Here is a 24,104-nt window from a genome sequence, read left to right as displayed (position 1 = left end):
TTTATGTTTTCAACCAATGGGAAGGCAGGTCCGTCACACATTACACCTTATATGGGCATCCAAGCGAGAACAACGAGTATAGTGGGAAAGATAGATCCCTCCAGGTCAGAGATCGTTCTAAACCGACAGTTTAACTGTTTTTATTTGTTATTTATTACTTTTTGTTTCAGTTTGAATGAACGTCTTTTATTGACTTCAATATTTATTTCATTAAGCATGTTTTCATGGTTCAATACAATTTTTTTATTTTTATAATAAAGTTCAGAACTGTTTTACTTGGAGTGTCATGTTTGTTTTTATCCAGTATGATTTCTAAATACTATCGGTCTAATAATAATTATGGCTGAACAGACATCACACACACACACACACACAATCACACACACACACACACACACAATCACACACAATCACACACACACACACACACACACACACACACACACACACACACACACACACACACACACACACACACACACACACACACACACACACACACACACACACACACACACACACACACACACACACACACACACACACACACACACACACACACACACACACACACACACACACACACACACACACACACACACACACACACACACACACACACACGATACTTAAAGCTGCTTTGGTTGGTTGTTACATGTGGTCCAGCCTACTTACCCCTGACTTCAAACTGATAGTACTCCTTAGTTTTGAGCAGAGGGTGAGAGAAGCAGTACCAGGGCAGCTGCTTGCGAACTTGAGGCAGCAGGTAGTGAGTGAGCAACCCCACCGTCCCCAACAGCGCATACAGGACGTAACTGAGGAAAGGCTGGGGGAGCACAGAGACAGTAGAGATGAATCATTGTGCACAACGAGGATCTGTCTGCACGCATAAGACCAGCCGGGGAAAAACACACCAACCATTTGTGAAATCATTTTGTCGTTTCTTTGTTTCCCAACGTGGCAGACATCACATTTGCTCTTTACTTGTCGGCCTTTCATTAGTAAGAACATATCAACTGTACCTGCAGTGCAATAAAGACCGTGCTGACATGGATGGCGAAGTAAAGGACTGCAATGACCACACAGACGATCAGGTCAGACTGCAGACGCTCATTCTGTGCATTCAATAACACACAATGGGGATGAGATTAGAAAAAAAAAAAGAGAATAAAACAAAAAGACCATAGCAGCTTTAACTAATGTAATTGTATTAGGGCTCAAACAATAAGGACTGCCTGATTGCCCGGGGCAAGTAAAATGCCACGTCGGGCTAGTAAATCTAGCAACTCACTTGCGTGGTAAGTGGTGAAAATGAATTAAATTTGCCTGAAGAAGACCCAGTAGGGTCGAAACGTTGCATTTATATTAAATATGGGAGTTTAAAGCAATGTTGCGGACATTACATTTTTTCACTGAAAATGAATTAAACACATCGGATCAAAACAGATTGGCGGAGCAACCTTTCAGATGAAATGCTGTGGAAACTGCTATACATTAGCATTACAGTGCGAGTATTTCACTCACATTTGCTCCCAAAAAAAGAGATGTATGCGAATTGGAAAAATCATAAAGAAAAAAATTTAATTTGGGCACGTAAATTTCTGACCCACTTGCTTGACTGGGCAGGTAAAAAGAAGCATTAACGTTGAACCCTGTGTATACTTATTATATTTTCCAACGACAATCCTAGTTCCAGTACTTACTTAGTAGTAAGTGTCCAATCCTGGCTTTAATTAGATAAACAAAGAAGGCCAACTCACCACTGAGGCCCTGAGCTTCTCAGGTAGAGGGTCCTGTACTTCTGACAGAGGGTCCTCCGGGTTCTTGTCTTTTATATTGGGCACAATCTTGGACTGTATCAGTGAGCTGTAAAGCAAAAAGCATAACTATCAACTGGTTCACATACCATGAATCTCCTGAGGGTGATTTATCTCAGAGGGGATGTATAACCACTCACTGTTGAAAGGGTTATTTAGAGTTTTCAACCTGGGCCCTATTTTCCAATGTTCTTTTTGTGTAAGTGACTGATAGGAACAACAATCCTTGAAATTGGTCCAGTATTAAGCGAGAACACTGTGACCCGGGAGCCACAGGCCCAGGTGCAATGTATCACCCTTCAGTTTTTGCCAATGACAGGCTTGGATTATTATTCTACAGAGATAGACCTTTTAAAAACCTCTTTAAGACCTTTCTGTTTAACCAGAAACCGCTCTGAGATCACTACTGCTGAAACCCACCAGACTCCATTAAAAAACAAAATACTTTTAGCTAGCTAAAATGACTGTTTATTTACATGGAGTCTGGTGGGTTGAGCGAACGCGGATGTTATGTTTATATAAAAAAAAAAGGATCTTACTCTATAACAAAAAGGTTGACTTCCTTTCCATAATGTTGTCAGAGACTTAGAATATTAATGTGAGCCTGTCAGCGGCAAAACGAGCACTTTTGTGAACGTAAATAGAAGCTGCACATTCAATTCAAATCCAAATCAAATCAAAAGAACTTTACTTGTGGTCGGGCACATTCAAACACAACATACAACAATACATAGTCCGTATTAATCATACCAGAGAATAAATAAATTCTAAAACCTAAAATACTGGGTAGTGGGTAGGGAGAATAGGTCAAAGTCTGGATCGATCGATTAGGGGGGGTTTATTGTTTGTTCAACAGTCTGATGGATGCTGGCACTAAGGTGGACATGGCTCGTTTGGATTGTAGGGGAAGGGAACGGAATCTCCTCCCTGAAGGAAACAGATGGTACCGGTCATTGAGATTATGGGTGGGGTCCGATAAGGTGAGTTTACTTTTCCCTGATGGCCTTTTTCTCAAATGTGGTTGTGGGAGTTGTCTGGGGTTGTCCAATGATCTTCCCGCTCATTTGTATGATTCTGCTGAGGGGACATTTGTTCAACTCAGTCAGGGAACCAAACCATGCCAGCATGCTGAAGGCGAGGGTGGATTGGATGGAACAGTGATGAAGTGACTGGAGCATTGACTTGTCGACCTGAAGTCATCGCAGCTTCCAAAGAAAGTACAGGTGTTGTTGACATTTCTTGTCAAAGGCAAAGGCAATACAGATGCGGCCGGTTGTTACATTTAAAAGTCAGCTTGTGGTCAATAATTAGACCAAAGGTATTTACACTCTTCCAGTCTCTCTATTGGGAAACAGTTGTACATTTTTACTCCCCAACTTATTGAAACAGTTGTACACTTTATTTACAAATTGTATATATTTTAAATATTGCTTGTGTAGTATTCAATTATTTAATGTATATTGTTTCCTATTATTTAATGTATACTCTGTATGTGAGCAGTGTGATATTTTGCTGCTGCAACACAGTTATTTCCCATTTTTTTTGGATCAATAAAAACCTATCTATCTATCTATCTATCTATCTATCTATCTATCTATCTATCTATCATACTGGACCAATGTCATAGATTGTTGTTTCCATTAATCACAGAAAATAAAGTTACCCTTTAACACTACAACCATTGTGTGAAGCAGTTTCAAGCTATTTGAACTAAGCCTTTTTTTTTAAATGCTTGGACAATCCCAGTGCTAGATAATCCACATCATATGTATTAGTAGAAAAGTCACAGATTATTAATTTGGATTTCTGTCTAGCAGATGTGGGTCAAGCAGTTAATGGAAAATACTTTCGACCAACAGTTATTGCCTGCTTATGTGCCAGATGGGTGAGTTCACCACAAAATGACCATCAGTGCTAGAATTCTTAAGGCAAATATTGAAACGTCACTTTGATATTTCTTTCTTTGAGAACTCACCACTACTCCGATGCTACAAATACTATCTAGGACTATTGGGGTTTGCTGTGCGGGGCAGTGAACTTACATTAGGACAGAAGGGTCGCCGCTCTGCCGGCTCAGGTGGTAAGACACTGCCACCAAGAGGCCGCAGAACACCGAAAATAACACAGGGATGTGATGAGGCTCCCAGGTCTCCTAAGACACAGATAATGACAAGGTTTTAATATATTTAATACATAAATCCTCTATTTTTCTACCAACTACAATGGATGTAGGAAATAGATATGGAATCCATCATTAGGAACGACATACAGCAAATGCCCGCAGGTCGGAATTGAACCCGCGCCCGCTGCGCCAAGGACTAAGCCTCTGTATATGGGCACACGCTCTACCAGGTGAGCTACCCAGGCGCTCATAATACTGTACATCTTATTTTTAATCAGATTGAATAGCTGAGCTTTTGTTTACATCCACAATACAGATATTGTTATCAATTCAGATACTGATAGTTAGCAGATACCGCAGGTTTAAGATGCAGTTGCTGAAAAATGTGTTTGGTAAAAAAACTGTTGGTAACACTCCAAAACAGCAAAAAGATTGGACGTCTGGTTATTTGAAACTGAAGTGCTGGTTAAAATACTAAAAGTACTTTTTACTAGCTGTAGAAAACATCGTTTTAAAAGTCCATTTAGAATGGATTTCCTTCCCCAGATTTCTGGTTGGATTACAGTTTGATGATATGTAGCGGATTATATTGCATCTAGATTAGATCTAGATCATCTAGATTAGATCTAGATGCTCAGTTGGCTGTGCCCTCACCTTCAGAGCTCCGTAGCAGAAGCCATAAAGCAGAGCCACGGTGACGATGCTGCGCAGGATGCTGTACAGCGCTGACAGAAGGCTTGTGGAGGCTGCAGAGAGCACAGAGAAGGATGTCAGCAATAAAGACCACGCAACCCCCCCGACAGGCAACCAGGCCAGACAGAATGCAAATCAGCACTTTGGCCTCTTATGTCATAATATGCAAAGGCAAGAGTGTGTGAGTGCCTGTTGTCTCATTCTGTAGAGGGCAATGTCACCCCTGCAGAGACGTTGTGTGCATCTACAAGTCACTCACCATTGCCCCCGAACACGTGAATGTCCAGCTGCTCAAAGATGTACATGACGAATGTGTTGACTTGCGGAAGCAGCCCCACGAAGAAGATGATGGGAAAACACAGGGTGAAGACTGCAGGGAGAAACACACACACAAGGTGATAGCATGACAAAATTAAACGCTGACTAGTTTGTACATTTTTCATCTTAAAGCTATAGTGCGTAGTTTCTGTGTCGACCCCATGAGAAATTCTAAGTAATGACAACAACACTGTCGGCGCATCCACGTCATAAAAGCCTTCGGTGATCCCGCACTACTCCCACCCCTCCTCCACGCAGTTACAAGTCGCGTTTATCCCGTCAAATCAGGGAGAAAACGTAGAGAATTTAAAAAAACCCGATGGGACTCTTCAGAAGAGTTAATTATCTTGTCATTTTTATGCAACTGAAATGGGGTCGGCCCGTCTGTCACTGTCTTTTTGGGGGATTTTAGTCCTTCTGGTGAATGTGTAGGTCGTTTCTTGGCAGTACAATCACTGACTGAAACATTTCGTGGACGAGTCTTCGGGTTTTCAGCCATGCCATCACCTGTTGCAGCGGTCCTCTCTGTCTCCAAAGCGGATCGCTGCTGTTGTCCTTTCCCAGAGGTGGCGTAAAAAAGCATCACTCGAGCTGCTGCGCGCGACTCTCGCCGGCGGACTACGCCATTTGGTAAACATAGCCATACTGAGAAATCCAGAGAGAGTTGTGTGGAGCTGATAGGCTTAATTAGCTTGGTAGCAACTTATTTGGCTATTAACATAAAATAGTTGCGCACTATAGCTTTAAAATGTCATAGTCATCATAGCCTAGACATCAAATGCATGTGACAATTACTTTGTGTTTATAGCTCGGCATCTTTGACTGTGAGATACAGATATTACTGGTTCATATTGGTGCACAGTGGCATGTCTCCAGGGCAACTGCAGCAATTAATGCTGATTGTTGTTTGATGACAGGTGGCATCAATACTCTCTAAACAAATAAACATTGCTTTTAGCAGAGATTGTGGCTCATGTACATATTGCACCTTCCCACCATGTTGGTGGATGCGCGTCTAATCTTGATCCAGCTCGATTTTTGTTGTGTTGGGTAAACAAGTGCAGCAGTGGCTTCTCTCATGTACCATTTCTGTGTGTTTTCAGTCATTTCCTACCTTTTAGTGAGAAGGACATGAAAATATCCACCCAAACTATGATACATTAAATGATCTGGTACCTTCCATTAAGCCTAGTGGCAGAAATATAGGAGCTTCTTGTTAGTAAGGTACTCCAGCTACTTTATATAGTTTGAAAGAAAAAATATGATAATTTTTTTCTTTTTTTCACCATTTTCTGACTTGGACAAAGTGATTCATGCTTTCTATTGTAATTCTCGGTTCTGCTGCCTGAGTGGCAAAACCTGCTTCACAATCATAAGAGGAACACATAAGAAAGATCCCATCTCCACCATTTTGCATTGGCTTTCTGTTGATTTTTAGAATAGATTTAAAAAAAGGTATTACTCTCTTAAGGCACTTCTAGCATACATTTGTGAGCTTTTGTGCCCATATGTAGCTAAACCTAAAACTCTACTAGCAATCTCAACCTGTTTTTTATAAAGTAGCATTTTTTTTGCATTAAAAGGTGCAGTAGGTAAGCCTTATAAAACTAACTTTCTTTCATATTTGCTGAAACTGACCCTATGTTCCAGTAGAACTACATGAAGTAGGTCATTTAAAAAAATAATCTAATAAAAACTAATTAGTTTTGGGCTTTAGCAGGAAGGGGAGAGGGACTGAGAAGTTGTCAATGTTCAAATTATTTGGCTAAATCCTGGATCTTCCCAATCCTACCTATATCATCTTTAAGTGATCTTTCTCTTTTAATTTCTGGGTATTTCCCTGATCATTTTTTGTTGTTTTATGGTTTGGCACGTTTGAATTTTCTGTTTAGCACTTTGTTTTGAAAAAGGCCGTACCATTGAAGGGCGTCGTTAACAATATTATCCCTGTGCATGTTAATGCCACAGGGGCTGCGCACTTACCGATGACAAGGTCCCTGGCCGAGGCGAGGACCAGGGAGCTGGTGAGTGCGACTCCATAGAGGGTGAAGCGGGATGAAGTGGTCCTCAGGCTGCCGTAGTGGAGCAGCCAAATGAGGCCACAGCACAGGCAGAAGTAGACAGGCCGGCTGTATGCTATGATGCGATTATGGCCCTGCAGGGACATGGTTATGAGGATACAAATGGTTCATTCCAAAGAGCTGGTCCAGTACAGCTCAATATTCAGAACATGCAGCCTTGTACATTTTAAATAAGAAAGAAAAGGGTAAAATACCGAACTGCAAATAACATTTCTTCAACTAAAGTATAGTACAATATCCAATATTTGTTAAAGGCAAAATATGTGTCAAACCATTCTGAATGAAGTATTGTGGTGCTACAGAGACGTCCCGGTCTACAAATCCTATTCTAACAGGCTAAAGAGAAAAAAATCAGATCCTCACATAAATCACACTATAATCATATTCATTTTTTTTTTTTTTTTTATTTTTCAATGCAAATGAGAATAATGATACAAAGATGATAATTCCCTCCAATATCATGAATCATATCGCAACCACAATATCAGTCAAAATAATCGCAATGAGATATTTTCCTCATATCGTGCAGCCCTAATTACAAGTGGTTCTCCTCTTATTTTTGGCGCATGAAACTGCCAAAAATTAGGTCAATTCCCACCATGCCCTACAATACCAAAAATGTATGCCCTCGTGATACACTGTGGATAAAAGTGTGCAACAAATAACCCTTGTGAGAATGACCATTCTCACAAGAAAGAATTCAGTGTGTGGGGTCAGTGTCATATGAGCCTCGGGGACAGTGACAAAGGTAGAAACAGAAATAGCATTGGAGTGTGAGCTTTCACAAGAGAGGGAGAATGCACGTCTGTGTGTCAGTGTGCAGGTTTCAGCCCAAGAGGCTGCGAGCTGTCCTGCTTTCTCACTAAAGGGATTTCTGACAGTTTACGCACCCACAGTCACATAAACTAGACCGGGTTTGCTTAAAAAGGTGTCAACGATGTGGTGGAAACGGAAGGAAAGAAGTCCTAGAGGTGAGATGAGGGGAAGGAAAAGGGGACGACACGAGGGGAAGAGGAGGAAAGAGAGGGACAGAAAGGGGGAGGTACAGACAAAGAGTGAGAGAGTGAGCTGCGGTCTAAACTCTGGCCAGCTATTTAAAGCTTGTGCCTGCAGCCGATAGCTGAGACGCTGCTAAATAAAAGACGCCGTTTCAGAGCAGGCTACTGACGCAAAGGGAGGGAGGAACACACGGACTCGCGGGGGGAAACGCAACATCATTTTCTAGAACCACAACACAAACAGAAGAAAAAAATAATAAAATACTGAATAATAACTACAGGTCATATTATAGATAGGAAAGTGATTTTCTATTTCTCTACCCTCAGTCTGATGTTAAAGTGTAAAGGCCATTTCATTTTCTGTTGTCTACAGGTTTTTTTTTTTTTTTTGCTCCTGACCTTTGGTTGTTCATTGTGTGGGCTACCCAGGAATTCAGTGATCACCCCTCAGAGCAAATTTAAGCCCAAACCTCCCCGAAATGTGACCCCAAAAGAGTGTTATACTTACGTGTCGAGGGGAAGAGGAGTCTGGCTGAACACTCTGCCAATAAACAAAGACACAGGTGAATTCTCTAATAATGCTGACTATTTTACACTCAATGTCTTGACCAACTTCTAGCAAACCTGTGTTGCTACTTTCTTAGAAATAGTTCAGAGTTAAGTATAAAGCATTAAATCATTTCTGAGCATCAGTTGCTTCTTTTGTAACAATGGCTCTCGCTTTCACTTTTTTCAGGTCAAGTCTAGCAACGCTGTGCTGTAAAACCCAAGTATTCACCTTCAGTAAGGAATACTGACAACTTGCAATGACGAGGCAGAACTGAAAGACCCATATGTCAGTGAAGAAGCCGTGGACCAGCATCACCGAACCCAGGAAGGCCACCAGGACGGCCAGCACGACGGCCAGCACGTTCTCTAAAACCTCACGGTTCCTGGAACGCAATGGAGAAAAGTCCGCTTACGAGTGCATCCGAAACTGTTCATGGGCAAACTGTTCCAGAGGGTCAAAAACACAGGCTCAATTACACTTGGAATTTCACTGGGAGCATAGAGCGATTGGTCTGTAATTTGGATGGGCTTAAAGCCGGAATAGGGGCTGAAGAGGTTTAAGATATAAACTAGCTATGTTTCACTAGTAGATATGGGTTTTTTTCTCCTTGGTGCCAGACTGTGAGGAGCCTTACAGCTGCATTGTGAATGAGCTGCAGGCGAGACAAGGCTTCAAATTGATACAGATAATGTCCAAAATTCACATAAAGAAGCTCTGTACAATCCCAAGAGTCATTTCTGTTGATTCAATTTTAAAGTAAATATAAAAGAGTATCCAATTCACCTTTACATTGAACAGCCTGCAGATAAATGTGACATTAAAGGAACCTTTGTGAATTTAAAGTATGGTTGGTTAATCTGTTTGGAATTGTTTGCTCTAGGGGTACCTCGGTTTCTCTTGCATTTTATCAGTCGGAAAGTGGAACTTATACAGTATATAATATATATATATATATATATCGCAACACATAATTCATGGGCAATGAAGTTTGACAGGCTCCCTGTGTCACTCGTTGGCACCTAAGCATAAAGTTGCCTTACGCTAAGTAAATATTCAGCTAAAACTAATGACAAATGTCTGGGTTGGCTCACCTGTCAAATAGTGCCAACAGGGTGAGCCGGTCAAAGTGCAGGCCGACCCACAGGAAGGGCAGTAGCCACAAGCGGTAGTACTGCCTGGCTTTGCCGGCAGCAGCGGTGGCCGCCGGGTCCTCTGGTCCCAGCGGCGCATCCTGGAGCTCTGGGCTCAGATCTCCCTCCTGATGCTCCAGCTGGTCCGTCGTCAGCAGACGGTTCAGACGGATCTGAGGGAGGGAGATCTGTCTCACGGTCAGTCATTTTTGACCGATGATACAACTCAAAAGTATTTCACAAATGTGATTTTAAAGAAGAGCAGTACACGGATTTATAAAAAGATAGTGAATACTAAGAGTTAGTTAAGAGTCGATAACATGTTGTGAAATGGTTGTTTTTTTTTCCCCAACTAAGAGTGTTTGATTTTGGCTGTTACACAGGAGAAAAGACTGTACTACCACCACCCACCCACCCACGCCCAGCCATCTGGATTCTTGTTCCAAAAATGGTTATTAAGCCAGCAACGGATGATCAAAAACACCTCTCTTCGTCATATAATACAGGCTGTAAAGGGAATTTTCTAAATTGGTTCAGGAGCCAACTTGTAGCCAGTGTAGTGATTTTCTAATTGGTGAAATAGGATTGGTCTCTGCTCTGAGGTAACAAGAAGGGGCAAGAAAAGGGAGAGGGGAGCAACAGCCGACACAGCAACAAAAGTGTTCAAACTGACGATCGTGATTGCCAAAATTAATATGCAGAAATGTGCAAAACAGACCCGTGGAGGAGAAAGAAAACACAACACAACACACACACACACACACGTTGGATACTCACCAGGTCATGAGGGTAGAAGCGAACTGAGGTAGAACTGGAGAGGTGGGAGTCAGTGTCCCTGCAGGGCATTAGATAAAATGAGCACACTGATTAGAGAAAAGCATCTGCTGCACTTACTGTATTAAAATCGCGATTTATTTTCTGGTGACCTCAAACTAAATAGCCAACAGGCTATTTGCTTTGCTTTTGTACTGTTATGGTTTTTTTTTTTTTTTCTCAAAGCCATGTGACACACTAATGCAGCCAGTGGAGAATTGACAGCACAAAAAAATTGCAAGATATGCAACACCAAACTCCAGAAAAAGATCAGGTAGATTACTGGACAAAATGTAATGAAAGAAGAAACAAATAATTGGTACGCATACAGATAAACTCCAGTATAGTCAGTTTATTTTTTTGAGCACATTGAAAAATGTGTTGACCAAGCATTATTTAAGCATGTACCACGGTCTCCAAATCTGAAAATGAAAAGAATCGTTTTGCAATTTGTAAAAAAAAAAATAAAAAAATCGGAATGGGTGTACTTCCTCAAGAATATTTTACGTTTTCAATAAAAAAAAAGAAAATGCTGTTTCCCCATACATACTGTGTCTCTTTGTGGCATCTCTTTGTTGTCTGGTTGTGTCCCTTTGTGGTAGTTTTGTGTCGTTATTATTACCATATCTGTGTCTAAAACGTTGGAAAAGCTAGATAAGATAATAAATAACACTCAAAAAGCTCAAAGACAAAACTTGCTAAAGAAGTCACTTAGTCACATTCATTTGGCTTAGGTGGTGTCCATAACGGCTCGGGTGCTGCACCTAAACCTTATAAAAGACAGAGAGAACCCTGCTCTACAATATTCATTACCTCGGGGCTGTTTCACAACATCAGAATATATAAATCCAGGAGAACCGATAAAGCGAGGCTTGACCTAGTCTAATCTGTGCAGCCTGGCTGAAGTCATTCAGATAGATGCGCGTTCACGGCTTTCCTCAACAGACCGCAAGGTCGATCACAGATTTACTGATGCTGAAATGGAGAATACGCATTGTTCATACTTTATAACGAGTGAGCAGCAGCTTCTTGTGAAAGTATGATAACGTAATAATAAAAGAGAGAGACAGCGTAGCAGACGATCGCGGGCCGACTGAATGCGTAAGCAGCCTAAACAGCCTCTGAACTGAAACCGTCAGACTCATACCATTCAAGGATTAGGCTACTAATCATTTACACAAATTAACAGTTGTACTATTTGCCTTAAAAGTGAGGAGAAGATAACGTTCCTCAGGAAATTTACCATGAAGATCCATTTTCTACAACGCTAGAATATGATGCGTAAATATATTGTTTCTCCCCCTCTTTCATGGGCTAAAATATGAATTTCCCTAAGTCATATTAACTTCCACTGCTGCTCGCTTTTAATGCAAAGTGTACAACTGTTCGTTTTTGCAAATGACAAGTGGCTCTTTTTTTATTGTTTTTTTTTTTTTTATATAGAGGATGAGTTTCCTTCTTTAAATATTATATGATTTGCTCCCTCGTGTATATATGGACATAGAAGAGAAAGACACTGCAGAAATTGGACTCTAAAATCTAGAAACTATAAAGATAATTAAGTGATACATATAATGCACACTGTAAACATGACTGTAACAGAGTGTATTCATCAGTTATTTCCCCCCAGCTAAATATAAGGTCAAAAACTGGGCCAGTGAAATAAGACTAAGACTATCATTAAGGAGGATTATACAATTAGGATAGGTTTTAATAATTGTATAATCCTCCCAAATTATAGCTATACAGAATAAATCTCCATGGTAACTTAGGTGCCTCTGGTTTTGTGAAACCGAGTCCAGGCTACATTGAGCCAGGATAACTGGAAATCCTGGCTTAATCCCTTATCTTGGTTTTGTACTATGTACAGTATAACTGGTCAGTGTAACGCTTATCAGTTCAATTTTCTAAGCACAAACGGACATTTTGAAAAAATGAGTTCCAATATCAAATTTTTCATTTTTTTTCCCCACTTTGACAAATTAAAAAATTGGATCTTTAAACTGTTTTTATTCAGAGGAATCAGAGATTTTGAAAATTACAAAATTGCGTCTGAACTCCAATTATTCAGTACTGCAATGGTATTCTCTCCCTCGTACCGCCTAGCTACGCCCCCCCCCCACCCACTCGAAACCATGAGTTGCACCTCTGACCCATCAGTTTTGGTTTTCTTTGGTCCATATGCAGTTAATAACCTGCATATTCCGCAAAGTAGAGTGAGAGAATACCATTGCAGTATTGAATAATTGGAGCTCAGACGCAATTTTGTAATTTTCTCAATTTCTGATCTTCTGAATAAAAAACTGAAAATTGGAAAAACAGGTTAAAGATCCAATTTTTTAATTTGTCATGGTGGAAAAAAATGAAAAATTAGATATTTGAACCCATTTTTCGGTTTTTCCAAATGTCCGTTTGTGCTTAGAAAATTTAACTGATAAGCGTTACACTGACCATAACTGACCAGGACACCAAATTACATGTATCAGTATATGAAATGATCTGCTCCCAGTCAAGAACAATATAGACGTTAGATTAAGTTAATTTTACAGAGACAGATACATTGTGAGAAAAAAAAACAAAAAAAAAAAAAAAAAAAAAAAAACACAACATGGCCATCATCTGAAATCCCACTAAACAAATGAGATGAAATATCAGTTTGACACTAACCATATGTTATTGGAGGCTCGTCTGGTTGCAGGTTCAAAATTGACCAGGGACATGTCACAGCCACCAGCCTCATACAAGGAGGGCGTGATCTTTCCTGGAGAACGACAACAACAAGAGGAGAGAGAGACGCAAAGTCAGTCCACGGAAATCACAAGCAGAATGAGTGACTTTGTCTGTGGGAATAATTTCATTAAACTACATGCAGGCAATTAGATAACTTTGGTAATATCCTTGTGTTCATCTCAGCTAATGGGATCGTTGAGTGAATGGGTCTCCTCCCAAAGAGGCTATGAGCAAGAGGCTGTGATTTCCTCCAACACCAGTTAGCTTGTTCCCATCGTACAAGCTGTTGCTTCAGTGGAGCTTTATTGCGATTTATAAAAGCAGGATATAAAAACGTAGCAGCCATGAAGCTCAACAACTATAATATGTCACAAAACCTGGACAGAAAGACTTATTTCAAGTATGTCCACAAATCCTACACACCGTCCCAAACAGACATCATTTAACAACCTTCTGTTTGAATACAACTTTCAATTTTTCTTTTTAATTTCCAAACTATTGTGTGTACGGGTATTGCAAGAAACATGGTAAATAGATTGCTGAAATACTGAATTATTCCTAACAGTCCAGGAGGAATATAAAAGAAGTTGCCACGGTAACGCTGCACCTGATCAGGTTAAGGAAACCTTGATTGCAGCCCGTGTTTTTAATAGTTTGGTTATTAAAAATGCTTGGGGGAAAATGAGAAAAAGAAGGCTCAGCTGGAACGAGGTGGGGTGGAGTTGTTGATACATAAATAAGCCAAGAGAAAGAGAGAAAGTACGACGCAAAGGGATTGTCCGGTGAATCCAAAATGACATATGACAAGAATAAAAATAAAAGATGCAGCCGTAGTCTCAAAAACACTCCAATGTCCTCCAGTTTGCCAATGACAAAAATAAAAGGCATTTCCCTTTTCATAACTAAAGATGAAAATACAAACAACCTTTCAGGAATTCCTTAGAGCTTTGAAATGTACTTCAGGATTAAAGTATATTTATTCAAGGATATCTGATAAAAAACATAACCCGAGTTCAATTTGTGCAATGCATTTCTTTACTCAAGAAGTCCTCAGAGAACTACAGATTTTCTGAAGACGCGTGTTGCAACCGGGCACAGGTGTTCAGGAAACCCATGTCTGACATAAAAACTCAGATACTGTCAAAGTAGTGAAATCCTATGCGGATAAGCGAGAATTATTAATACTAGGGAGATAGGAAGCACACATGTACTCAGACCGCCAGGTTTCTCATAATATCTGCCATCTGCTCTGGGTCAAATTATAAAGTAGGAGCAGTAATCCATTTACCACCGCTTCAGAGAAAGCACGTTAAACAGCGCTTACAATTTTTTTTGTGTGTGGAATCACTGAACTGATAAGGATATCAGTGGAAAAATGTGTATTCATAGGCATCAACAACAATCTGTAACCCTGTGTTGTCAGCAGTGTGGGGGGGATAATGGGACCAAAGAGTAACGTCCAAGCTGAGGTCAAGTATTGGATACAGACAATATCACAGACAGTGATAAATGGAGCATGGATAATTGCACTCAGCTATGACCGATTGCGTCAGTCCACCCACCGTGGATAATAGTGCTCTGCTAGGACCGGCTCTCCTCAAGCTATTCCAAACCATCAAAGCCACTGTAGCAACTTTCTAACCAGAGCATAGAAACCGGAACAATACAAGCAACAGCAACAAAAAAATCTATCATATGGATCCACCTCCCCACAAACTACCAATCCGACTCTCCTCCGTGAGAAATGCCTTCATCGTAATATCTCGGCTCTCTTCGTGGGCTCCCTACCGAAGTCGTCCTGCAAGCTGGTAGCGCCAACCGTTGAGGCCTTGTCCTGAGAACCCTCCAGGTGTGTGCTTCCATTCCTGGCCAGCAGGGAGGCGCTTGCGCTCAGCACGGTCACCTGGGACGGGGTTCTGGATGGCTGACTTTTCACCTGGGAAGTAGAAGGCTGGGAGGCCTGGCTGAGAGCCTCCTGAAGACTGTTGGGGGAGAAGGGGGAGGAAATGAGAAGCGATGAAGGCCCAGAGGGGGGTTCTGTTGATACACAACATCATCACAGGGGGGAGGGGGGTGACAGGTCATTTCATAATGAAGGGGGTTTCAGGTGATGGGATGCAGATGCTAGTTGGGCCCCTCAACTCCAAGGCAGAAAATGGCCAGAGACATCATGGCTAATTTCTGACAACAAATGGATAATCTTTTGCACTTTTACACCTGCCCTCATGCAAATTTGTGATATCGGGCTATGTACATAAAACTGACTTGATTTGATTTGTATCATGTCATTTGCATCCAATCATCACCACACTGCTATTAACAGTTAGTGTTCACATTAACTACACATTTTAGTGATCTGCAGAAGATGCTAGAAGCTACAGACGAGGGACTAAAATTGACCAACAAGACCATTCCCTCCCCCTCCCCCCCTTCTAAAAATTATAAAGCCGGGGATGGAGATCATTCACAATGACTCTGATAAACTATACCACTGGTGGATGATTTAACTGTAGGATTACTTACATTTATAATGTTTTCAAATGATCACACAGGGACAAAACTATTTGAAAAAGCCTAAGATGCGAGACCACCATGAAAGTAAAAAAAAAAAAAAAAAAAAAAGGCTTTGGAATGAAGGGACGGGAGGGTGGAGGGATCAGTGGAAGAGAGAGAACGATTTAGCATTTTGCAAGTTTATTGAACCCTGGCAGGCTGCACACTTGTTTTCCTTGCTTAACATTTTTCTAGGCTCAGCATTTAAGAAATGTGACCTTGCTAGATAGATGCAGGAAAACAAAGAGTCTTGGCTAAGAGGTGAATAGCTTTTGGCAGTTGTACAAAAAAACTAGAGGACTTATGCAGACCCCAGGAACTGATTGTGTATCCACAGCATGGGACCAGCGGAACGTAAACATTCAGCTTTATGTGTCCTACGTTTGTCATGCTAACACTGCTTAAAATGCCACTTTACATACAGTAATAGACAGTTGTTTTGTTAGATCTATCTCGGAGGGGTTTTACGCTTGGCGAATTTGACAGGAAGGGACACCCAAGCTGTTGCCATGAGACCTGTGACCTTCCAGTGATGACATGGTCTCTCTGATCAGGCTGCAAACTCACGCACAACGAAGAATTCCGCAGGACAGTACTCAAATCATGTCAGGTCACTGTCATTGTGGACAGCGAGAATTAAAAACGCAACTCCAAAGAGGACTCCAGTTTTCAAGATCCCACATAACGTTTACAAAAGGGACTGATAAGGGTACTGGAGACATGGCCACTTTAACACTACACTAAAATGCTGCAGTGTAGCAGAGGTGCCCACACTTTAAAAAGGTCCCATGGCATGAAAATTTCACTTTATGAGTTGTTTTTTTTAACATTAATATGCGTTCCCCCAGCCTGCCTATGGTCCCCCAGTGGCTAGAAATGGTGATAGGTGTAAACCGAGCCCTGGGTATCCTGCTCTGCCTTTGAGAAAATGAAAGCTCAGATGGGCCGATCTGGAATCTTCTCCTTATGAGGTCATAAGGAGCAAGGTTACCTCCCCTTTCTCTGCTTTGCCCGCCCAGAGAATTTGACCCACCCATGAGAGAGAGACATCATGGCTTTCAAACGAGCAAAGTGGCAGTTGGTCAAGGCCTTCAAGGACTTCAGATACAGTATTAGGGGACCACTAAGGCCTATATAAAAGAGACTTCAGATACAGTATTAGGGGACCACTAAGGCCTATATAAAAGAGACTTCAGATACAGTATTAGGGGACCACTAAGGCCTATATAAAAGAGACTTCAGATACAGTATTAGGGGACCACTAAGGCCTATATAAAAGAAACTTCAGATACAGTATTAGGGGACCACTAAGGCCTATATAAAAGAGACTTCAGATACAGTATTAGGGGACCACTAAGGTCTATATAAAAGAGACTTCAGATACAGTATTAGGGGACCACTAAGGTCTATATAAAAGCATCATGTCATGGGACCTTTAAACAAATCAGATATTGCAACAGGAATTTGATTTATAGAGTTATAACGGGAATAATGGCCATACACCTTCATAAGTTAGTGAAAATGTATGTTATAGAAGAAAAAAAAAAAGATCTATTAATATTTTTCTCCTGTGAATTTGTCCTAAACTTGTGCAAAACTGGTTTAGAAGGTGTTAAAAGCTGGACTGTTAAAGTATATATTAATGAGCAGCTAAGAGACTCACAATTAAAAACAACAAAAACACAGTCTATTCCTGTGGGGAATGACCTAATTCTTTGATTTTTTTTTTTTTTTTTTTTTTTTTTTTAAATGATCAATATCATCTTCATCTCTCAACCTTAGAAAGGCTGCTCAAAAGGGCAAAGCAGTGTGATACAGCAGCATGTCTACGTATATCATTGAACGCATCATGTGCAGTTCTGACAGCCGATGGTGGGTCAGCCAAAGTACATTAGTCAGACCTTTGTGGCGTTGTGCCTTTGAGTTTGTCTCTGATCCATGCTCTAAATGTGGAATTTAAAAGATCAGATCGTATGATAACAGGATGAAAAGAGTAAAAGTCTTGAGAGAAGGAGGACGAAAGACATCACATGCAGAGTGGAGACACCCATCCAATGATAGAGGACGTCTTGCTTGATGTCATGCACTGCAGCAGACGCAAAAGGGGGTGTTGATGTGAGGGGGGGGAGATGGGGGGGCAGGTAAGAGAGAGCGCCGCCTGGTAACATGCTCACACCAGGCAACACTATGACAGAAACGAGTCCCTGCTCCATGCACGGCGTACCTGAGAGGAGATCCAATGAGAGAGGTGGGTGGGGTGGGGTTACTCCCTGCGTTGTGTCGCCGCCGCACAGCCTGCCGACGAAACGTGCTACGCTCACGGCGAAATATGACCGTCTCCTCGCTCCCCGGGGCTGTCATGGTGAGAGACATCATTGGCCAGTCACATTGGATGCGTTTCCCTTTTTTTTTTTTTGAGAGAGACCTTTATGTGGAGACTAGTATGAGGTGATGTGTCCGTGTGTTATGCTGGATTTCAGATACATTTCAAAAACAAAAAGCAACAACAGTTACAAAAATCGGCCGCTTGAACTGTAGACTACTGATGAAGAGTTTTAACTCTAAAATGAGAGCAACCACTTTAAAAAATAAGACACCTGCTACAACACGACTGACAACCGGGTACTGGGAAATGAATGGTGATTCCATTCTAGCTGGGGACCTCTGTTGCATATTACTCCTTTCCCTCATTTCCTGTACGTGTCTCTACTTTGACTATTAAATAAACCCTTAAATAATCTCAGAACAATACTAAAACATATGTCTGAAAGTGACACATTTTCCACAATAGAAATGTAGCATGCAAAAGCAAGCCTTACAGCTTTTGCTGGACAGCATCCACAAGTGGTGAATAAAAGGATAATGAAACACTTCATTTCACCAAGTTCCTCTTACGTCAGTGACTTTATAGCAAGACGATAACTTTTGAAAGATGAAATAACACAGCCTTCCTCTTACAGATGAAAAGTTCAACTGAGAAGTAATAAAACACCGCCTTGCTCACTTCATTACACACGGGGGCTTTGCTGCTACAGCTTCACTTGATCTGGTGTGACCAGTAGCTCGTGGCGGCTAACGTTGGCAAACTTTAAATAGCTATGGCTGTATCATTTTAGGACACTTCTCTACTTCTGCTTCTGTTATGCTACATTTTAGCATTTACCATTATACGGTCATTGTGACCTGTGGCCACAGTGGCTAGTGTTGCTTTAATGACATTACCTTAGGGCAACCTGTAGGAGAGTTAGTGGAATGGAAACAAAAGGTAGAATAACTAATAACCAACACATTTTATTCTTTTAATAAAACCATTTAAAAGGTTCATCTGTGACATGTTAAAACACAGTGTAGCACAAACGAAGAAACCTACTGAATGCAGCAAAAATGATTGGGATGAATGTACTTAAAACTTTTTTTCCTAATTTTTCATTTACATGAGAAAGAATGCACTATTTATTCACTGAAAATATACTTTGGCTGGCTGCAACAAATGAGCTCTTCAGCATAACAATACCAAGTGGCACGAGGAGTAGAACGCACATATTTCCAGTCCAGGAAAATCCCACCAATAACCACAACTGACGAATTCAAGTCCAGTCAAAGAAAGTTAAGAAATAACAAAAAAAAAAAAAAAAAACAATGCTATGCTAGTTTCTACTACCAATGAATGCCCCTATGTGGAACTGACTGTGACCTTGATGGCTCAATACAAATCCAGGCGGCAGGAATCAAACACTTGTTGTGAAATCTTTCAGGCCAACAGTTGACGTGCCCAGGCATATCCTGCCTCTGCACTGGTGTATCCCAGGAAGTGCACACTCTAGAAAGCTACGTAACAATCAACGGCAACACCGTGAAAAATGTCCACAACACACAGAAGCCAAAGAACAAGAACCGAGAAATGAAGAAAGTTGGGGGAGGGAGTGCCTATGGGACACGGTGTGTATGACACTAATAAGAGAGCTGCTGTTTGTCTAACCTCAGCACAAAGCACACACACAGTGCTGTCATGCTAATAGTGATCTACACAAGAACCACTATGTTTGGGTCAGAATTGTCACTCCATGGAAACTCACCATGGTTACACTGAATGAGCAAGGCACACACACACACACACACACACACACACACACACACACACACACACACACACACACACACACACACACACACACACACACACACACACACACACACACACACACACACACACACACACACACACACACACACACACACACACACACACACACACACACACACACACACACACACACACACACACACACCAAGCCTAATGTCTGGAGGACTACACCCAACACACTCAAACTCAATGTTGTCAGTTCTATCCTTATGCTCCTGCTAATAGGCCAGAAAGCAGCTATCCAGCAAAGTGAGCATGACATATGGTTTCCAGTTACAGTATTTACAATACGCAAGTATCATTCAGTTACCACCTGAACAATCGGAATCTGCAAAGCAAGCTAAAATAACAAACACAGACAGAATAATGTTGCCTATATTCTGTCTGGGACCATTTCAGTATAATACAGTTCTGCGGATAATTCACAAAATAGAGTGCATGTGGAGTATTCAGCCCTGGTAAATGTGAATAGGGGTAAAAACACGACCTTTCTTGTGATGCATTTCAGGGACAACATACAACTTGTCATCAAACACTAGTAGTAAACCAGACAGAATGCAATGTGTACAGTATGTCAGGAGCACTGTGTGTGGTACATACCCCGCAGGGAAGCAGCAGTGGCATCCTGAGGCTCAGTAAAAGCCGCCTGATTGGGCAGACTGTTTCTGGAGCGGGTCACTGACTCCAGCTGGGAGGCGCGACCTAGCAGGGACGCCGCATCCAGGACTTCCCCTTCTTTGGCTTCCAGGTCCGACTTGGAGGTGGTAAGGGGCCGGGGCCGGGGCCCAGCTGGAGCTCCCAGGTGGCTGGGATCATTAAGGCAGGCGGCCGTACCACTGTCCAAACTCAACACCCTGGCGTGTGTTTTGGCACTGCCTGTGCTGGGGGTACGGCGGGAGGTGCGCCGCTTCCCTTCGGTGCGCACTCCTGCCTCCGATCCCGCGGCGGCTTTTGCCGTGGAAGAGGAGGAGGCTGCGCTGGCTGCCGTGTGCTTGGCTTTCAGGGCTCTGTAGCAGCCCTCTGGGGAGTGGCAGGAGCGGGACGTGGTGCTGGATGAGCTGTCTGTGCTTAGGTGGTGGGCGGAGTGGAGACTGGAGGCACAACTGAGTTCACTCTGATCGCTGGAGTCCTCCTCTCCGCCACCAGTAAACACAGCGCTACAAGGCTTGGCCACGCCGCGCAAAGACATGTACTCCCGGTGGCGGCTGGCGTCAAAGCTGCTTGCCCTTTTTTTGCCAGTCCGCCGGCGCCCACTGCGCTGTGTCGACAGGGAGGAAGTCCTCTGAACAATGTTGGCCGACTTCGGTTGACTCTCGTCTTTCGCCGGCTCCTGCTCGCTGGCGGCCACGCCTGTCGAGCCGTCGGCGCTGGTCCTGACGCCAGGCTCCTCCTGGCACCCGCCAGGTTCTACCGGCTCTTGGGGGGCAGAGGACGGCGTGTCGGCAGGTAGTTTGGCAGTCAGCTCATTGGCGTGAGGGTTTTTATTGGCCTCCCTGGAGGGAAGGTTGCCGAGACCGCGGGAGCTAATGCTGCCGAGGCTAGAAGTCCTGCCGTCTGCGGGCGCGGATACGGCATCTCCTCGGTCCCGTGCACGCTCATCCCCTGAAAGGGAGAGCAGACTCTCCACATGTGTGGAGCTGGTCTGTTCACTGTGAAAGCTGCTGACAGTGCTGTTGGTGTCCCTGTCTGTGCCACTGCAGTAGCTCTCGGTGGAGCCACTGCTGCGAGTACTCAAGCTCCTCAGGCTATCAGCGCTGCGCTCCCCTCCCTGGGACTTCCCTCCCCCGCTGGAGCCTTTCCCACCACCGCCTACCTCCACTTGGTACAGTCCCGAGCTGCCCTCCCCTGCCTCCCTGGAGGCAGAGCGAGCTACTCTGCGCGGTTCTCTGTGCCTATAACACTCTATTCCCGAGGTGGAGGGCACAGCTTGGTCCTGCTGGTGCAGCCGCTTGGCCCCCTCTCTGGCACACGCGCCTGGCCTGTGTGGTCTGGCAGTCTCCAGCTCACACACGGGGTCGAGGCCACCTCTCCTGGGTGGAGGGTACAGAGCAAAGTCCGGCAGACACGGGTCAGGGAAAGCAGAACCCGCCGAGCTAGAGGTCCGAGGCAGGCCGCGGGAACGGAGCTCCTTCCGATAGGTCTGAGATTGCATGGATGCGTGAGTGGTCACCTCGGTGTCACAGGAGGAGTGCGACAGGCTGAAGTGATAAGCAGCAGGGGTACAGAGATCCGCAGGCTCCCTGGACAGCTCGGAGGGACACAGGGATGTCGACGGCTGCAAGGACGCGAAGGAGTCATTGGGAACAAGGCAGTACATCTTTGCGTCCGACAGCAGATCTTAATGGACACCGAGAGAAGAAGCATTTAAAAATGAGAGGTCACCGCCAGGGAAATGAGAAAACATTTTTGTTGAAGGAATCAATGCCACGCGTGCGTTTTACCATGATCGTGGCTGCAGCTCTCGACAAGAGTCAAACTGATGTCGTCTGACGTCTTTCCCACATCTCCTGCGAAGATAGGAAGAAAGCAATTAAGAGAGGACATGCTTTATCAATTATGGATACATTCACAACCACTAAACCTGGGCGCCCACACATAACTCGCGTCTACATTCTTCTCAGAATCCCTACTTCTGAAAGGTGCCCCCAAGTATACCTGAGACAACCAAATATTGTGAGCTCTTCTGAACAGATTCCTCGAATGCCCTGATGGCTGTGCAAGATCACTTTTTTTTTTTTTTTTTTTTTTTAACAAAGATGTAAAACCCTCAAACCCTGCAAGTCTTATTTGGTGGCACTTTCCCGGGAGTTTTCGATGGGACAGTCTGAGTGCATGGCATCCTTGAAGGGAAGAAGATTAAAAAAAGCTAAACCCCAGCAGAGCCCTTGTCCCACTTCAGACCATTTCCTGTCATCACAAACTGCCAGCTAATTATAATGGCATCGAACAGACTCGCTGAATTATTCACACAACGCAGCCGCCTCACTCTGACACTCAGTGGAGTACAGTGGACCAGAAGCAAAGCTACAAATTCATTTATTGTCTTCTTCTAAGTTTTCCAATAAAGAGGACTGGGAGAATGACTCCCATGCTGGGTCTTACAGTGTATTACTTTTTTTTTTTCAAACTCAGCAGTGCCTGTCTAATGCTGCCTCATCTTGGTGTGACTGTTGAGGTCACGGTAATGCTGAATCAGACTACATCTCCTGGGCACTGGGATGATCGTGGTCATGGATGTGGTGATCCCGCAAAAAAAAAAAAAAAAAAAAAAAATGTATCACAGGGTCACAAACACAATTGCAAAACCAAAACTGACCAGTAATGTGCTCGTAATGAAGTCAGTTCTTACATGGACACAAAGGGAAATGATCTGGCAAATGATTCAAGCAGACATGACAAGGTACTCGTAGTTACCTCTGGATACGGTTGCTCTTCCATGGCTGGATGCAATCTGAAATTTGAATAAAAAGATAAGTCAAGTGGCCGGGTTAGCTCAGTCGGTAGAGCAGGCGCACATTTATAGAGGTTTACTCCTCGACTCCGACCTGCGGCCCTTTGCTGTATGCCATTCCCCCTCTCTCTCCCCTTTCATGTCTTCATCTGTCCTGTGGAATTAAAGGCCCAAAAATGCTCCCAAAAAAATAATCTTACAAACAAAATCTTTTTGAAAAAGATCAATGGGATATCAAAAGCAAGTTTCTGGAGTGAAATGGCAAGCTGACAAGGCGTGTGATCCTTACAGAACGCAACATCCCGAAAGAAGACGCCGTTTGTGTATTACAAAACAGCTGGCGCCTCGTCGCTGTCATCACAGAGAAAAGTTTTGGCTTCCCTTCCAACTTGGTACGCAGCAGCGGAGCAAGAACACGCCGGCTGATTAGCAACTCAAGGACGCGCAGTACAAAGACGTAGAGCCAGTCCCCCATGGGGATTCAGAGGTTAAATATACCTCGCAGAATCAAACGGCTAAATCACTTTGAATATTTAGGGAGAGATCAACTGACAGCAAGCTACGTGAGGATCATTCCTAATGAAAAGATCCCTTTACACACACATACACACATACACACACACACGCATGCACGCATGCACGCACGCACGCACGCACGCACGCACGCACGCACGCACGCACGCACGCAGCTCCAGGTTTGTCCT

The 24,104-nt window shown here is 43.1% G+C and overlaps 1 protein-coding gene across 5 annotated transcripts in view; it reads right to left on the bottom strand.

Moving 5' to 3' along the window:
* Positions 1 to 24,104, bottom strand: part of pcnx1 (pecanex 1) — a 51,448-nt gene that overhangs the window by 19,321 nt on the left and 8,023 nt on the right. For 2 of the 5 annotated variants that reach the window (XM_028565282.1, XM_028565277.1), the window contains exons 4-20: positions 23,364 to 23,400; positions 22,391 to 22,456; positions 20,550 to 22,286; positions 18,030 to 18,159; positions 15,041 to 15,234; positions 13,190 to 13,283; positions 10,487 to 10,544; positions 9,671 to 9,897; positions 8,808 to 8,961; positions 8,538 to 8,570; positions 6,934 to 7,105; positions 4,892 to 5,002; positions 4,594 to 4,685; positions 3,860 to 3,969; positions 1,761 to 1,866; positions 1,023 to 1,115; positions 676 to 826 (exon numbers count right to left, since the gene is read on the bottom strand). In XM_028565282.1, coding sequence (XP_028421083.1) covers positions 676 to 826; positions 1,023 to 1,115; positions 1,761 to 1,866; positions 3,860 to 3,969; positions 4,594 to 4,685; positions 4,892 to 5,002; positions 6,934 to 7,105; positions 8,538 to 8,570; positions 8,808 to 8,961; positions 9,671 to 9,897; positions 10,487 to 10,544; positions 13,190 to 13,283; positions 15,041 to 15,234; positions 18,030 to 18,159; positions 20,550 to 22,286; positions 22,391 to 22,456; positions 23,364 to 23,400 — 3,565 coding nt within the window. The remainder of the gene's footprint in view (positions 1 to 675; positions 827 to 1,022; positions 1,116 to 1,760; positions 1,867 to 3,859; positions 3,970 to 4,593; positions 4,686 to 4,891; positions 5,003 to 6,933; positions 7,106 to 8,537; positions 8,571 to 8,807; positions 8,962 to 9,670; positions 9,898 to 10,486; positions 10,545 to 13,189; positions 13,284 to 15,040; positions 15,235 to 18,029; positions 18,160 to 20,549; positions 22,287 to 22,390; positions 22,457 to 23,363; positions 23,401 to 24,104) is intronic. The other 3 variants (XM_028565278.1, XM_028565279.1, XM_028565280.1) reach the window with 3 other exon arrangements.

Source organism: Perca flavescens, chromosome 20 (assembly GCF_004354835.1).
Source record: "Perca flavescens isolate YP-PL-M2 chromosome 20, PFLA_1.0, whole genome shotgun sequence".
NCBI lineage: Eukaryota > Metazoa > Chordata > Actinopteri > Perciformes > Percidae > Perca > Perca flavescens.
The sequence above is the reverse complement of the archived record's forward strand: the minus strand, read 5'-3'. Positions and strand labels throughout refer to the sequence as shown.